Source organism: Ornithodoros turicata, chromosome 7, assembly GCF_037126465.1.
Source record: "Ornithodoros turicata isolate Travis chromosome 7, ASM3712646v1, whole genome shotgun sequence".
Lineage (NCBI taxonomy): Eukaryota > Metazoa > Arthropoda > Arachnida > Ixodida > Argasidae > Ornithodoros > Ornithodoros turicata.
In genome coordinates this window covers 41,609,075-41,625,184 of record NC_088207.1, presented here as the reverse complement: position 1 = coordinate 41,625,184, position 16,110 = coordinate 41,609,075, and the positions used below count along the sequence as shown (strand labels likewise).

General features: G+C 45.3%; 1 protein-coding gene across 1 annotated transcript in view; it reads right to left on the bottom strand.

The window, feature by feature from the left end:
- Window positions 1-16,110, bottom strand: part of LOC135401123 (glutamate receptor ionotropic, kainate 2-like) — a 96,013-nt gene that overhangs the window by 44,964 nt on the left and 34,939 nt on the right. Inside the window, exons 4-6 of the mRNA XM_064633320.1 lie at window positions 14,542-14,720; window positions 11,640-11,693; window positions 796-960 (exon numbers count right to left, since the gene is read on the bottom strand). Of these exons, the coding sequence (XP_064489390.1) occupies window positions 796-960; window positions 11,640-11,693; window positions 14,542-14,720 (398 nt within the window). The remainder of the gene's footprint in view (window positions 1-795; window positions 961-11,639; window positions 11,694-14,541; window positions 14,721-16,110) is intronic.

Here is a 16,110-nt window from a genome sequence, read left to right as displayed (position 1 = left end):
TTGAAAGAAAATTTATGCTAAATTTATGCGAAACAGAAAATGTTAATCCCAATTCATTCCTCGATTGCTCTCCATTGAAAGAAAATTTATTATGTGTATATACACTACCGCAGACAAGATCACGGCTGTTTGCAATCGCCGTCAATCAATTGAAATTTCAGCAATTGTTAAATTAGCTCAACGCCGATCGAAACCTGTATTTTGGCATATGCCCTAAAGCGAACTTGAAAGTAACAGTTTGAATACATGATTTGTAGTGACCAACCGCAAGGTGACATCCCTGGTGGTGGTGGTGGTGGTGGTGGTGGTGGTGAAAGGGCTTGCCGTTGTCGGCCTCACGTATGTGGGCAACGTCACGACTGACGCCCTGGGGGAATGTGCGTCCTGGGCCGACTTCTAAGGGAACTGTGCCGACATATGTCTGAGAGCGTCTGAGGAAAACCCAGGAAAAACCCCAGACAGCACAGGCGGCACCGGGATTCGAACCCGGGTACCTCCCAGTCTCGACGTGACATCCCTCCCTGACAATCCATGATGGCAAATCACAAGAACATCGTCCAATGAATGGCGTTGATTCGCAACATCGCTAGTTCGAGGAGTTCGATTATTTCTAGTAGTAATAGTAGTATTATTATTTTTCATTATTTCATTATTACATAGTCCATTATTAGTTCCATTATTATCTAGTAGTAGTTGTTGTTGTTGTTGTATTTCTAGTTCATAGTAGTTTGATTGTTTCTGTCGTGTTGTCCGTCAGACAGTGTAAATAGAGGTCACACAAATGGGGTAACGTACCCGGAGTGACGTCATGTTCAGAGCCCGACGCCCGTAACGCAGTTCCGAATTTGACCAACTGTGGAGTAGCTCCTGCATCTCCCTGCGCTCCATGTCCACGAGACGAAGTGCCGACACATTTGCTAAGGTGTTATGGAACTGGCTCGTGTTCAACGTATGCATGTCCTGCATGGAAACACATGTTATATGCGGAGTACATTATATATACCAGTTGGACTTATTTACACGGTAATAAAGAAGTGAGTCGTAGACGAAAGTTTCATGAAAAGAACTAAAGCAGCAGTTTATTAAATGAGTTGACAGAGAATGATTATTTCTTAAAATGAAACACGGATAGACTACTTCAGAAAATCCCGGAGAGCTTAGCTCCGCTTTGAACTATGGGAACTTTTTCTCGTCAGAAAGGAGGAGAAGGTTTCTAAACTGTTTCGATTTCTCCTCTCTAGGCCCACTATCCTCGAGGTGTCAATGTCAGCAAAAACGAAACGTGATGGACTGTTCTACCTTTCTCATGACAGTAATCTCCCAGGTTGCAACACGCGCGCAAGGAGCACTGGGAGCTCCTGAAATCGGTTATTGCCGAAGTTGCAAAAAGAGATGATTGACGTTTCGGAGGAAGCTCCTTCTTCTCCACGAAGATTTATTTATACATTACATTGATCCAGGGGTGGGCAGTAATACTCACATTTTGTATGATTATACTGATACATAACAGTTACCAGAAAACAGTACTACAATGCTAATACGTAATACTTTCATTCTGAGGTATTACAGTACATAATACTAATACTTTGTGTGTATTACACGAGTAATACTACTAATACATTGACACATAACTTGGGTAGAAAGAAAGAGAAGAAACGAAAAGCAGAAATATATACAATTTGTGCATTACTTATTGAGACAGCCATCCTCCAATGAGCCTTTTCCCATTCGCGTGGTATCCTAGCGGCTGTCCAGTGAAACACGATCGGCGCACGCCGAAGCCCATTGAGTATGTAAGGAACCGTCTTCAGCGCCGTCAAAGTCACACAGCATGCGCAGAAGCGTTATGAAAAAGGTCCATTACGTTTTATTTCGGGCGCTTATATTTTCAGGGTGTTCACAAAGGGGTAGTCCTCTAGTGCATGCCGGTCTTAGAAGGAGGCTGGCGAATGAGAATACCCTTTCCTATATGATTAGATAGCGCAGATTATTTTCGAGCACAATGGACACCTTGCTCTCAGTGTGGCAGAGTCTTGATTCCGTTCAGTGTTGACAGTAAAATATGGACCGTCCAAAATTGCGTGATCGTTCATGGTCCACGCGCCTAGAGGACCTACTGGACTTGACGTACTCTTTCATGCGACAAAGGCCTCGTAAATGGGATGGCTCATCCTCACGGACGCTGAACTAGAAGGAATGCGGGGAAGCCTCCAGCAACCTCTGGCCCCGAGGTCACCCTCTTTGAGATAATTTGGAGCAGGGGAATAGGAGGGGTCTTGTTCGTATCCAAAGGTTTGTGGGTCATGAAAGATTACTGATAAAACGCGCTGGTGACACTCAGAAGGTCGGACTGACGACCTCTGGGGAAGTATTACACCTTCAAGAGTGTCATAATACATGTAACACCTCAATTTTGTGTATCATAATACAGACGCAAGTACATTCCGAGAGTGAGTATTATAATACAAATACTCGGAAGTGTAACAATAATAGTATTATAATACGAAGTACTGCTATTACTGCCCACCCCTGCATTGCTCCATACATACGATTACATATGGACCACGCCATACATGTAAATTAGATTAAAGTCAAGTAGAGAGGAACAGAGAGGCACCATTTAACACGAGGGGGTGCTGTGTACATGTTGTATACCATGCTCCTTATCTCTATGCATATTTAGGCACACACAAAAAAATCACACGTACTCAATCGAGTCGCACTACATTATTTCCGGTACATGAGCAATGCAACCGCGCTTAGGATCGCTCGAAACCACACTTAAGTGGTTAGGGAGTCTATCTGTAGCGAGCGTGCAAAATATTTTCGCAGAACATTGCCTTATCGCTGCACAATTCAATGCAGAAAAATGGAAACTCGGCGTTTCCACGACGTGGCGTGCCCTTAGAAGCCAGTGACGCCAGTGGATGCGTGAGCTTTCATCGTTTCTCCTCTCCGCTACGTCACGCAGTGACGCCTAACTCACTCGTTCTCTTACAGGCTATCTCAAGGAGTTCAGGGGTTTCTAGAGCAAGTGCAAATCACAGACCTCTCCAGCGCGCTACACGTCAGTTACGATTATCGTTCTCCTGTTATTGATTGGTTGCGATTATTGTTCTGATTATTGTGATTATTGATTCTTGTTCTGCGGGAACGCATGGTATTTATCGGACAATACCGAAAGACAAACGCTATAAAAGTTGATAGTGGAGGCTTTCACTGTTTCTTTAACAGCGTAGCGCGCAGAGAGTGCAGTGATCCATAATTCTCTACCGCGCGTGTAGTGTATAGACCTTCAATAAATAGACAATTTTGTTGCGTTACCGTGGTTCAGTTTCACTTCACGTTTCGATAAACTTCAAATTTTACTGCGTTACCGTGGCGTTGCAATTTCATCTCTGGGCTTCCTGGGCTCTCTGTATAAAATGCGCTTGACGCACACATCAGCAGCTGTCAGCGCATAGTGAATATGTCAAGGTAGTTGAAGACCGACATTTTAATGTACTCCTGGGCATTCCAAACTATGAGGCGTGACATGCAAGGGTAATCAATCAAGTGGGTGGGAAGGCACGTAATGCTTTGCTAGAGCTTGAAGCAATGAAAAAAGAAAGAAAGAAAAGAAGAGACATAAGCACATTACCGCATCTATTGGAGATCCCTTTTTTATAACGGGCCGAGTAAAAGGGCTCGTGGATAACCACAGAGCCACACCGACAAACTATTAAACTACTGGCCCGTTAAACTAAAGGTATCACATATTATTACATGCAATCTGTAATCCTGCCACAAACCTTCATGCAGGACAACATGGTGTCGCAGTACCCTTCCCAAGCAGCACAATGTACTGAGAGTCCAGTGCAATAGGGATGGACGGTATGCGTCTTATCAATGGTCTTTAGTTTCAAAAGTCTGTTCAAGGCCTTCCACCGACCCGTCCACTCACATTGCACTCGACTTTCAGTACATTGTGCTGCTTGGGTTATTAGGGAGTTTTAGGCGAACGTAGAAGCTACACGATAACGCTTCCGAAAACATGATAAGTCAATAACCTGATTCCTTTGGAGTGGCTGACATCACGTTGCTGATATCTGATTGACTGACAGCGATACGGAATCGGATCCTCGGCGGGCGCTTACGATTTACTAAAAACCCCCAACCAGCACAATGTACTGAAAGTCGAGTGGACGGGTTGGTGGAAGGCCTTGAACAGACTTGTGAAACTAAAGCGCATTGATAAGACGCATACCGTCCACCCCTACTGCACTCGACTTTCAGTACACTGTGCTGCTTGGGCCCCTATTTATAGGAGGACAACTCGCAACAGGTTTTCCGATGTATGCCATGGAGTACAAAATAAGAGTATTAAAGCAATTAAAGTATTTTAATACTGAATAATAATAATAATAATAATAATCATAATAATAATAATAATAATAATAATAGAGCATTATTTACAGAAAACCCATTATGTGCAAGCGTTAGGACTGGTACTTCAACCTTCACACATTCCTTGCGTGAAGTGCTATCGGTTGCAAAACATCCGCAATGCCTTTTTCTGAACACGTGTGCGGCATTATTTCTAGGTGATGGAAGCTCAAGCTTCTGTGGTGTGACCTTTGATATCGCTAGTCTTAGCTATTTCATGTTCCCCAATTATCTTTATACGGATATCTAAGGGAAAATACGCCATTCCTGGCACAAGCTGTAACCGTCTGTTCTGCAATGCACGTGAGACTTCTACAGAGGAAGAGCCAGACGTTCAGACGAGCACCATCTTCCTTGACAGCTTCATTTCACGGCATAGGAGACAGGCACACAGGTATATGCAGAGATGAAGATATTGAGGGATCACTGCTTGCGTTGAAAGCTGAGCTCTGCACAGTTTCCGCTTGAACGAGCGCAGGGATGATTACATATTAGTCGATTACAGTTCGCTCGCCACGCGCCAAAGAGTTGCAGAAAATGCGCCGACCCTGCCGCATGGGAGGAAGCAGGAGACTCCTACGGTCTCTTTCGTGATGTGATTTTGTCGGTCTCGATCAAACGCAAAGTGAATAAAAATGGCTATTTCCGCAACGCAAGTTCTCGGCTGAAACAGGTGAAAATCACTAAATGCCGAGGTAAAGGAATACTTTCCGCAGGCCTTTCAGAACGCTTTCCGTCCCCTATACAACAATTGCTCTTGAATTGTTTGCCTCGGGAGCACCAACAAGTGTTACTGAAAATAGTGACCAAGGTAATCCCGAACAGTTACGTATGTGTGCTAACATTATTTCGAGGGGAATGCATCTTAGACCATATATCGCCTCCAATAATCCAGGTTTGCTTCCTGCGCACATTGTTAGTGGCATGCTCTGCATTCGAGACCCCCCCCCCCCCCATGAGAAACAACGACGACAACAACAACTTTATTTCGAGATGATGAATTGTGAGTTTCATCATTCGAAGTTGAAGTTGAAGTTCCTGCATTCTGCATTGGTTCAACATTCCATGTGAAGATGTAGGATTATTATCGAGTCTGACGGATATGTTTTCACAAACAGAGACACCGCGTGCTCGGGAACGCTTATGAATCGCGCTTCTTGTACATACTTGGACGCTGTTCTTTTTAATGCGGAAGGTATCGCACAAGCGAGTGAACATGGGAATAAACGTAGAATGCCAAGCTACACAGAACAAATCCCTTTTCCCCTCAAACTCAAGGGAGTGATACCTTATTACTTACTTAATTAATTAATTTCATTGTTGTTAGGCACTTGAGGCTTGTGTGTTGTGTTGTCCTTCCTTCTGTGTTCCAGCCTCAGAACATCAATTTCCATCGGGATACCTCATTAGCGAGGGAAGTCAGACGGGGGCGGTGCTCTGTAAAGCGTGCTTTCTCTGTATGGTCGTGGAGCATGCAGGTGAAGACTCAGCAATATTTATCTTCCAGCTTTCTTAACGAGCAGACGCAACGTTGCTGAGCTGTTGTATTGGACCGTGAAAAAAAAAAAAAAAAGAAATGAAAATGGCTTTTTGCATTCGGTAATGTATGCGTCCCTGGAATGCAGTTGCGCATTCCAATGCAAAATTAAGAATGCCGACGCTGAGCGAGCGGAACGACACGCACCCACATGTAGTACATGGGAAGATGGTAATGTTTTGGGTCATTCAACTCCGCTATGGAGGTTCATTTCTTGAGTCTCTGGTACAGCTCGCATCAGAGTAAACTGGAATGCCATTCCTGCCTGCGGACCCTGGGAGTGCTTAGTAGAATTAAAGGCAGGAGGGTGTTGTGGTTATCTATTTACAGTTACAGGGGATGACCCTCGTTGTGAGGGCGTTGTTTTCTGCTAGGCACTGCCATGGTGGCTCTGTTCCCGCTGCGCGGGCTGGAGCAGTGTTCAAGTTAACTGTGATGTGAGCTGTACCACTCACTTAAGCCGTCTCAAGCTCGTTATCTGCACTGCTCTTACAAATAGGTGGTGGTGGTGGTGGTGGCGGTGGCAGTGGCGGTGAAAGGGCTCGCCGTTGTCGGCCTCACTGAGGTGGGCAACGTCACGACTAACGCCATGGGGAATGTGCGTCCTGGGCCGACTTCTAAGGGAACTGTGCCGACATATGTCTGAAATTATAATTATCTCTCGCTCGCTCTCTCACTTATAATCAACTTCACCACATAGCACGCTCCTAGCCAACCATCATTCCGAACGACAACGTCCTCTACCTGATTTGATGAAAACTGGGGCGGGGGAGGGGGGGGGGCGTGCGCCATTTTTGTGGCAATCATGCATGATTCAGGACTCACAACGAGCTAGAGAGCAAAAAAAAAAGGAAAAAGATAGTAATAATAATAATAGATAAATAAAAATAAAAAGAAGCAATCCCCTTTTCCTTCTGCAATCAGATCGAATCAAACCAAAATAATTTCGCAAACATTAGCCTTGCCTTTCGCAACCGAGTCACGACGTACAGTGCAGTATACATTAGGGTAGAACGCATTTTGCGTGCGGACGATTCGTTGGGGATGTCGGAAATATCACTGCGTTTTCCTTTATTCTCTTTCCTGTATATGTTGCCCGGGAAAGCAGTGGACCAACTCAAAAGGCATTGCTTTTTGGCCTTGCGAACATGACTTCCATTTTAAAAAGCACTGAACGAGACATACATTCGGTGCGCAAGCGGACGAATCATCGTGAATGTAATGCATTAAAATTGGATTGGTTTTGGCTCAGTGGGTTTCACCGATGTGAAGGCCATACTTCGCAGAATGGCAAAAAAGTGAGAAATCGAGCGACCTATAGTGAAGGTAGATCAAATCAAAGGCCGCAAGTTGGGAGCCGCCGTTATTTAGAACAGCGACTACTGAGCCTCTACTGGGCTTGTACTGGAGCCAGTAGAAGAACACAGAAAACACAGATGTGTGGCAACTACAGGGTTGGTGTCACCAGGAACATAGCATAGTGGTAACAGCAGAAACTGTGTCACAGAAAGCTTAATATGTTTGAACGTTGTGCTCACAACGCAATTCGAACTAATTTTGAGTGCCATCGTGCTTACAGAGGGGAATGCATAGAAAGTCATATATGTTACTAAGATATTGACTTTCTGTAGTTATAAGTATTAAACAACAGTTTCAATGTTGCAGTGCCGCTGCTACTAGGCCGCGCCTCTTCTTTCTAGAAAGGGGTAAACAACAACAACTTTATTGTGAGATGATGGATGGGGAGTTTGACCGCCAGGGGCGATACTCTACCTCGTTGCTGGCGGTGATGCGGGGAGTGAAATAATTAGCCCCTTCACAATAAGGATCGAATTTCTATGGCATCCAGAAAGGTCAAGAGAGCCTTGAGGCGAGCTGGTGTACTGTAGATGGGGTAACATTTCGTTTGAGGAACACACAATACGAAGAGGATGAGTCAAGGGATGAGGATGAGAAGAGTATTGAGTCTTGTGTTGTCCTCTTCGTATTATGTGTTCCTCAAACTCAAGAAAATGTTACCTCTTTCTACTGAACACCAGCTCGCTTGCACCATTCTAATTTGCTCTTCAATGTAGTTTACAAGACCCAGGGTACAGGATACAAAACATATCAATTTAAAGACGTGGTTCTTATTCACAACAGGGCAGCAGTGCCTACTTAACGACCGAGGACACGGAGACGAAATTTGGTAAAGTTACAATGTGTGTACCGCGGTTCGGTTTCACGCACACAATGCTCTCAGGTGGTTTGTATCAACCTGTATGCAGTTGCGATATATATAGAGATGTCTCGTATTTGGGAAAACAATGCCTAGTACTATAGAGCCGGTTGCATAGTGCCTCTAATGCACAACGTCTAAGTATCTCCCGTGACAAGGCTGTCCTCGTACTTTTTGTAAACAGGCGTATCGGACGTTTCCGGTTGAGCGGAAGTGGCTGGAGACAGGAGTTACTTGCCTCCCCATCCCCGATGCCCTGGAACAGGGTCACTACCACTCGGAGTTGGAATGATTCCGGAATCATTACAGCTCTATCAGAACGTGGAATGGAGTGGGAATGGAATGGCGGGAGCGATCTTGGAGATGGATTGGGGATGGATTGGGGATGGATTGGGAATGGATTGGGAATGGAACGGACTGGTCCTTACGGTAGTTTTGATTTCAACACAATGGTTTCTGGCCTTGCGCACCTTGACCATACGCGCGCGCATCGCACATGTCAACGATGAAGAGGGAAATAATATAATAATTAATGTTGCCTGCATCGTTCAGCACTTCAAAAATATAAGGAATTTAGTAAAAAATATTTCCAGTAACAGTACTGCAAGCAATACTGCCCCGCGACCGTTCGGCCGTAATTGAACACACGGTTCGCCAAGGCAGACTGCGTTAACCAAAGTGCTCTCACCCTAAAAGGAAGAGCAGGCTCACTTCTGCCCCCCTCCACTACGTACCTACGCGGAGTGAGAAGGGAGTCCTGAGCATCCATATAAAGAGAAGCCCTCCGCGGATACTCAAAACTTAATGCAAGAACACATGGAAGGACGAAAAATGCAGAAACGGGCAAGAGGGGAACAGGCGTGCAGTTTGCCGGATGAGGAAGATGCAATCATAGAAAAATAATGGGCGCACGAAGAAACTGCTGCTGTCCAGATTGTGCTCGAGAAACTGGCTCTCTGGAAAAACTGACATAAGTGACCACCAATTTTAATTCACGGTGTTGGAAAACGACCACGACGCAGCTGTATCGAGGATCACACGCAGCTTTAATTCGATTCATGACCATTAATGAAGCACAACGTCTGTGACCAGTTGTCGGATTGCTTACATTTTGGTGTCGAAACCCGGGAAGAAGACTACTCAGGAAAGCATTTGGCAACTGGACCGTGCCCCATGGATCGTCTCAATCAGTTAAGAGAACCTGTCCGTGAAAGGGTTGCGAAGCTTACTTCGGAGATCATAGCATCTCTCCAGGAAACTCCTTCTTACAAGACCCTGCAGCTGAAGCTCGCGATACTAACCTGTCACGCCACAGAACTCCGTTATCTGGGCGAACAGATATCAGCCATTATAGACTTGGACGATATCGAAACCGAAGCAGAGGGCTGCGACATGTATCTGGAGATGATAGTAACTGCTTAAGTGCGCACCAGCAAGGTTCTGGAATGCTCAAGAGCTACCTCAATGACTGTGAAAAGGCCTACCTTGAACACTACACGATTTGCGCAAGACGATCCAGAAACATCCACAGCAGACGCTTTTCAGGAATCTCTTCAACGCTTGAACGACAGAAGACAATATAGCGACAGCCCTGAATTCGTTGTACTGCCATCAAGTGACTGCTCCGCAACTCAGATTGAGCGTCAAACCATGGAAACTTGCGGAACGAAAATCACAGGTGCTGCAGTAGGCCAGGTTCAACACGGGGATACAATGAGAAGTCTCAAGATCTCCGCTGATGACGTCTTGACTGGTAGCGGAAGAACCTGCGAAGAATGCGAACACCTCACGTATCAGGGAAATCATGAAGTCTCCTGTACCACATCAGCGAAGCAGACGTTACATCCAACTATGTCTTTGGCAGACACTTCCGACGTCTACGGCGGCGGACATCCTACGACCTCTTCCAGTGACATTGCCGCTCAGGCTGCTGCAACTAACCCCATCCTTGTGAACAAGAAAGGCAATACACGTACGTTTGTTCATGTCAGTCTACGTGCTATCAGGCTTCGTAGGAGGAACTGTTCCCTACGTCACTTCGTCTTGCTACGTCTTCATCGGAACATTCATGTGAGGTCACAGGGCCACCACGCACATCTCTCACGTAAGGGCTGGATACTGGGAGCACCTTCAAATAGCCATGATTCTTCGCAAGTGCCTCAGCTAACAGTGCCAGATAAGATCGTTCAGCCTATGTGGTTCTCTACAGGACTTGTAGGACTACCATTAGAGCCCGACTGAAGACCATTCGTTTTTGTACATCGGTGTTTGTTACGTTTTTCTGTTATACGTCTCGTGTTTAGGCATATTGTAACGTCGTTATCGTATCACCGTTGGCGGCGGGAGTGTGTTTGAAAACGATGACGACGCAGCTGTATCGAGGATCACACGCATCTTCCATTCGATTCATGACCATTAAAGAAGCACAACGTCTGTGACCAGTTGTCCGAACGACGACGCAGCTGTATCAAGGATCCCACGCATCTTTCATTTGATTCATGACCATTAAAGAAGCACAACGTCTGTGACCAGTTGTCCGATTGCTTACACACGGATTTCGAAGAACCCTGCCTCACTTTATTGAAGCATGTAAATTTCATGCTGCAAATCGAGTCATGCAATCAAACTAGATTACGCTTCACATGAACCACTTTGGGGCGTCTCTTCCGCGTTGCGTAGTTTCGAAGTGTTTTTATATTATTTTTAATTGCAAATGCTTTTTGTCTATTTTATTATAATTCGAAATATGTGACTTGTTTTATTTCATCTTTAGAACTCTTTCGACAACCACAGTCTTTTGTTTTTATACGGAATTTAAGAAATGGAATGGGGTGTCAATACATTCCAGGAGCGGGAATCGACCATACCTCTCGATTCCCTGGAATGGAAGGGAATGGAATTAGCGCACATCTCCATTCATTGGAATGGAATTTGAATGGAACGGGGACCCCCATTCCGCATCCCTGCCCTGGACTACTTGTGAACACCTGGAATCGATGTCGCCTATGTTACAGCGGACCCACCTACCCTACCGCGATGTATACCGATACTAAAGTATTGCCGCGTACCAGTAGTACCTGTAGCACTATGACCCAGAAGGTCGTGACTGAAATGTAAAGTTGCCATCACAACTCACGATCTTAGAGTAATATGTGTGTGTGAGTGTGCATCCGTGTGCGCGAATATCTTCCGATGCATATTTGTTTCGTTATTTAGGTTTATATTCATTGTACTTTTTAAAATTTATTCATCAGTCCACGAAACTTCCGCTAGGGGAAGCGGGTAGGCAATACCAACGTTATCCAAATCGAGACAACAGACGACACATCGCAATTGGGATGGGTGGGATTGAGGATGGGTGCAATTGGACCAAGAAACCAGGACAATTATTCTCGCTTTTCAGTCGCTTTTCAGTCTCAACGCTCTAAACTTTTTTTTTTTTTTTACCATTTGACTTACCAGAGAAGTTATGACGTAATTATGATAGTCCGTCATCATACCAATCTCCGATGCCTGAAAAAAAAAGGAAAAAAGATGAGTGATATGAACAAGCTTGCAAGTGTTTACCATGCTATGCACCGCCAGCTCGCTTTTTCGGCAACTTCCATAAATTTTAAGAAAAAAATCTTCCCGGAAACAGCGGGAATTGGACACTGCTAAGCACACGTCGTCGGTTTCTAACGATATGCGACAAGTGCAAGCACAGAGCCGCCAGAGCATCAAAACATCTCCCTATGCCGTGATGGTTTCCCTACATATTTTCATCCACGGGCTCCCCGCACAAGAGGTTCAACAGACTCGGGCGCTCTTTGTCGGTACATGTTCATGTTTCGTGCAATACTTTTTTGTCCGAATGTGTATTCCACCACACACTCTCCAGGTAATGACCTGTTACAGCATCACCTCGAGGGAGCGCAGTTTTTACGCTGACGGCAACGTTTTGTAAAGGTGAGCGGGTAGCTTAATCGTTCTTTTGTTAGTAAGCGTTCCTAATATACCTGAGTTATAAATGGGGGGAGGTCTTTTTTAAAGATTCCGTGTTAGCGCCGCGAAGCAACTGTGGCTGTGAGCGGCGTGCAGACGTTGCCAGATTGAGAGAGGACAGCAGAAAGCAGCAGGAGACAGCGGGGTTAGTATGCGTCCTGGGCCGACTTCAGGGGGAACTGTGCCGACATTCGTCTCGCAAGTCTGCCGGAAAACCCAGGGAAAACCTCAGACAGCACAGTCGTTGCGGGGATTCAAACCGGCGTCACCTTCAAGTCTCGGCGTGGAGAGAGATCATCCTAGCCTCTATGTCACAGGAGCTGGTAACCGGAGGTTCCTTCAGAGCAATCAACAGGGCAAGAAACCTCACACTGCCGCAGAGAGAATAACATGCAGGGCTCGCCAAATATACGTGGAGACAGCAAAGCTCCAGAGGACGTTAATCCCACACAGACTTGTACACGTAACCGAAAAAAGTAACTAAATACGTTACCCGTTACCAAAGTAACACAAGGAACGCGCTCCCGTTACTTGACAGTAACCGATGATGATGATGATGGTAGGAGAAAAAATATGGAGATGTGAGCACGCTCACCACGGGACAAGCTACTGCAGATCTATTAGAGAGAAAAAAAAAAGAAACGAGTGATATTAAACGGTAGGAGCAACTTATATATTTACACATGGTAACGAGACTTTCGTGCACGAGACATCACTTCTCCAGCTTACCTGAAGCCTACGTGGTTATTTACAATCGACAAGTACCAAAAATGTTGGTTCAGGAGTCGAATTTTGTAGTTGGTATCAACGATAAAGGCTCGTTGATCCTGGTGGACGTACCAGGATGGGAGTCGAGGAGGGATGCTTTACAATACCACAAAAAGGTGTGGTCGAGAAGATTGGATGTGCGAAAGTAACAGGTCAAAATGCTCCACACACGAGAATACTGATGCTTCACCTACATGGATGGAACCAGCTTGAAGAATAATTACGTCCAAATACTGGGGGTGGCTATCCACGACGGCTATGAAATCCAGGATCCTTCTTCCTGGGAAAGCTTTGATCATGACGTCTTGCGAGCTGAGAAACTTGGGTACCAGCTTGATTAGGGAGTTACCGATTATGGCGATTCGGGGACGATGCTCCACTCCGTTCGGGCTTGACATGGTGGAACAAGAAGATATGAAGGCAGAAAAATAGGCGATGTCAAGTTACCGGTGGTGAGTAAATCAAAGAGTGATATTAAACGTTAGGAGCAACTTATTTATTTACACATGGTAACGAGACTTTCGTGCACGAGACTGCACTTCTTCAGGTTAGTCTGGTGCAGTCTCGTGCACGAAAGTCTCCTTACCATGTGTAAATAAATAAGTTGCTCCTACCGTTTAATATCACTCTTTGATTTACTCAGCACCGGCAACTTGACATCACCTATTTTTCTGCCTTCGTATCTTCTTGTTTCACCATGTCAAGAAAAAACGAAAAAAGAAAAACTGTCTGAAAAGACGAGAGCTCTGCTATGCTCCTAACAAAGGTGATCAGTGAGATCTACGCACTCTGACGATGAATCGCAGGCCGTTCGCCCAGCACTTTCACGACTTCAAAAGGTCGGCTATCAAGACGTTCCAGGGATCTTTGAAGTTGCAAACGGGCAGTTTGAAACCACGCACATTCGAGAAGAATATGTTCACGCACACCACATGTTGAACACAACAACGAAGGCTGGGCGCCTATCTTGAACATAAATGCGTTGGCCAATGGGACATTGAGTCGAAGTCTGTGAAGCAAAGTTTCGAGCGGCCGGGAGATCCTAAAAAGGTAACTGGTTACAGGGTAACGAGTTAAGTACAACTCTGCAGTCCCACAGTGTACGGCGCTGTTTTGCACTGCCTCCTAGGACTTATGCAAGCCGTCGATAGAGGAACAAACGTAGCGCGCGCGTCACATGGACGCGTCTGCGCTGCCGGTGACAAAACGACTTACGAATATGAAGCCCACTCGAAGGATAGCGTTACGTATGCGTCAGTATAAGAGATACAACAGTTCCGTTGAATCGTAAAGAAAAGCCTAGTGGATCTCGAACCATGTTTCTTGAAAAGCTGACGGGAATCTAGGGCCCTTCGAAGCGAGCGCATTCAGGCTTCCGTTTTAGCAGACCGGATTGTCGTGAACGCTGTCATTGCCGCTGTACGGGGAGCCGTGGCGAATGAAAGCGAAGTGATAGCAGTCCGTTGACAGCAGTCCATTGGCAGTAGTTTATTGTCAATGTTTACATTGAATGCATATGCAACAGCATGATCTGCTGAAGCGCATAGCAATAGCAGCAACAACTAAATGACGATTGTCACGAGGTTTACGAAACATAGAACTGACGTACCGCTTGCAGGAAGATGGGCACTTTTTCGGTCGCGACGTCAAGCACGATGTTGTACTCCCGCGTCGTAGCTACCTTCTTGAGAAGGGTCTTAACGGCCATATGAGATTGGTAATGTTCCATCCTCACCTTGGCACCCCTTGCGAAAGAAGAATTGATAACGTCTTTCATACGAATGAAACCTATAACGGAGAGAAAGCATTGTTCAGTTCGCGAAATTTGCGAAATGTTAGCGAAAGTATTCAGCGAGAGCGGAAGATAAAGAGAGGTACTCGGCACAGATACAACACACTTAGAAGTGTGTTCCAGCAATTGGGACATATCTCCAAAGACATTTGAAACCCATTTTCAGATTTAGGGCTCTTAAGTTTCAGTGGCCCCATTCAACCGTAACGTTAATGTACGGTGTAGGTGGCATTACATAAAGGGATGGTAAAGTGTAAGAAAAAATGCTACTTGCGGAGACAAAGATGTCGTTACCTTGAGAGCCATACGAAATGAACCGTTGCGTCATCCGGGATTTAAGCACCGGGGAAAACGCAACTTATGTTTTCATTTGTCTGTCATTCTCAAGGAACGGATACCGACGCGTTGCGTCTTCTTACTGGTCTCTGTAAAATGTTTCCTGCGATGATTCATTCGCATCAATTCATTCCATCAATTAATTCTATCAATTCATTCATCGCATCAATTCAATGCCAATTAAACATTAAAAAAGAAATTAAATTTCTAGGACTATGGTTTCACGAAAACTTATTATGGAATATACTCATGCGGAACAAGTTAGGAATACTCCCAAATTGGTTGATGAGATGCATTTATTATGCCCTGGTGTATTTCAAGCTATATTATTGCCTATTAATACGGAGAAACACCTCAAATAGCAATTTCAATGAACTGCGAGTTCTTCAGAGAAGAGCAGTGCGCTTCATAACAAATGCCGACTTCTACAGACCTCTTTCTGTACTCTTTCCAAATGTGCGAATTCTCACTTCTCTCTCACTTCTGTCTCACATGTAGAAAACGGGTTTCTGTTAAAACTCGCAATGCATATTTACGCACTGGTTAAACACAACAAGCTGAGTCTTGCAGACAGGGTTACGACGGATCCGCGTGTATGATACCTAATTTGCTGGTGTCATCTGTGTGCGCTGTGTGTAGGCACTACTCGTGCACCTCACCGCATCCCCATCCTTCAACCTCCTCTATCCGTCCTTCCTTTGTGTTTTGTTTTTCTTTGCGTTCTTTTTCTTTCTTTCTTTTTTTCGCTATAGTCGTGACGACGGCAGCACGACGCCCACTTCTGTAACAGGACTCCAGGACTGTAACAGAACTCCCCCCCACCCCCCACCCCGTATGCACCATCCTTTTCATCGTCATCCCGCCCATATATTATCCCACATGCACGGAGGTTGTTGCACTGAAACACCTTATCTCATCGTCATTCATGTAGTCGTTGTTTGTTGCAGACAGGGTTCCCCCGTATTGGTATTAGGGAAGACAGAAAATTCATAGGCCCCGTACTGTGAACTTTGGCAAACAAGCTATGTCTTGCTTAATACCTCAGTTTTT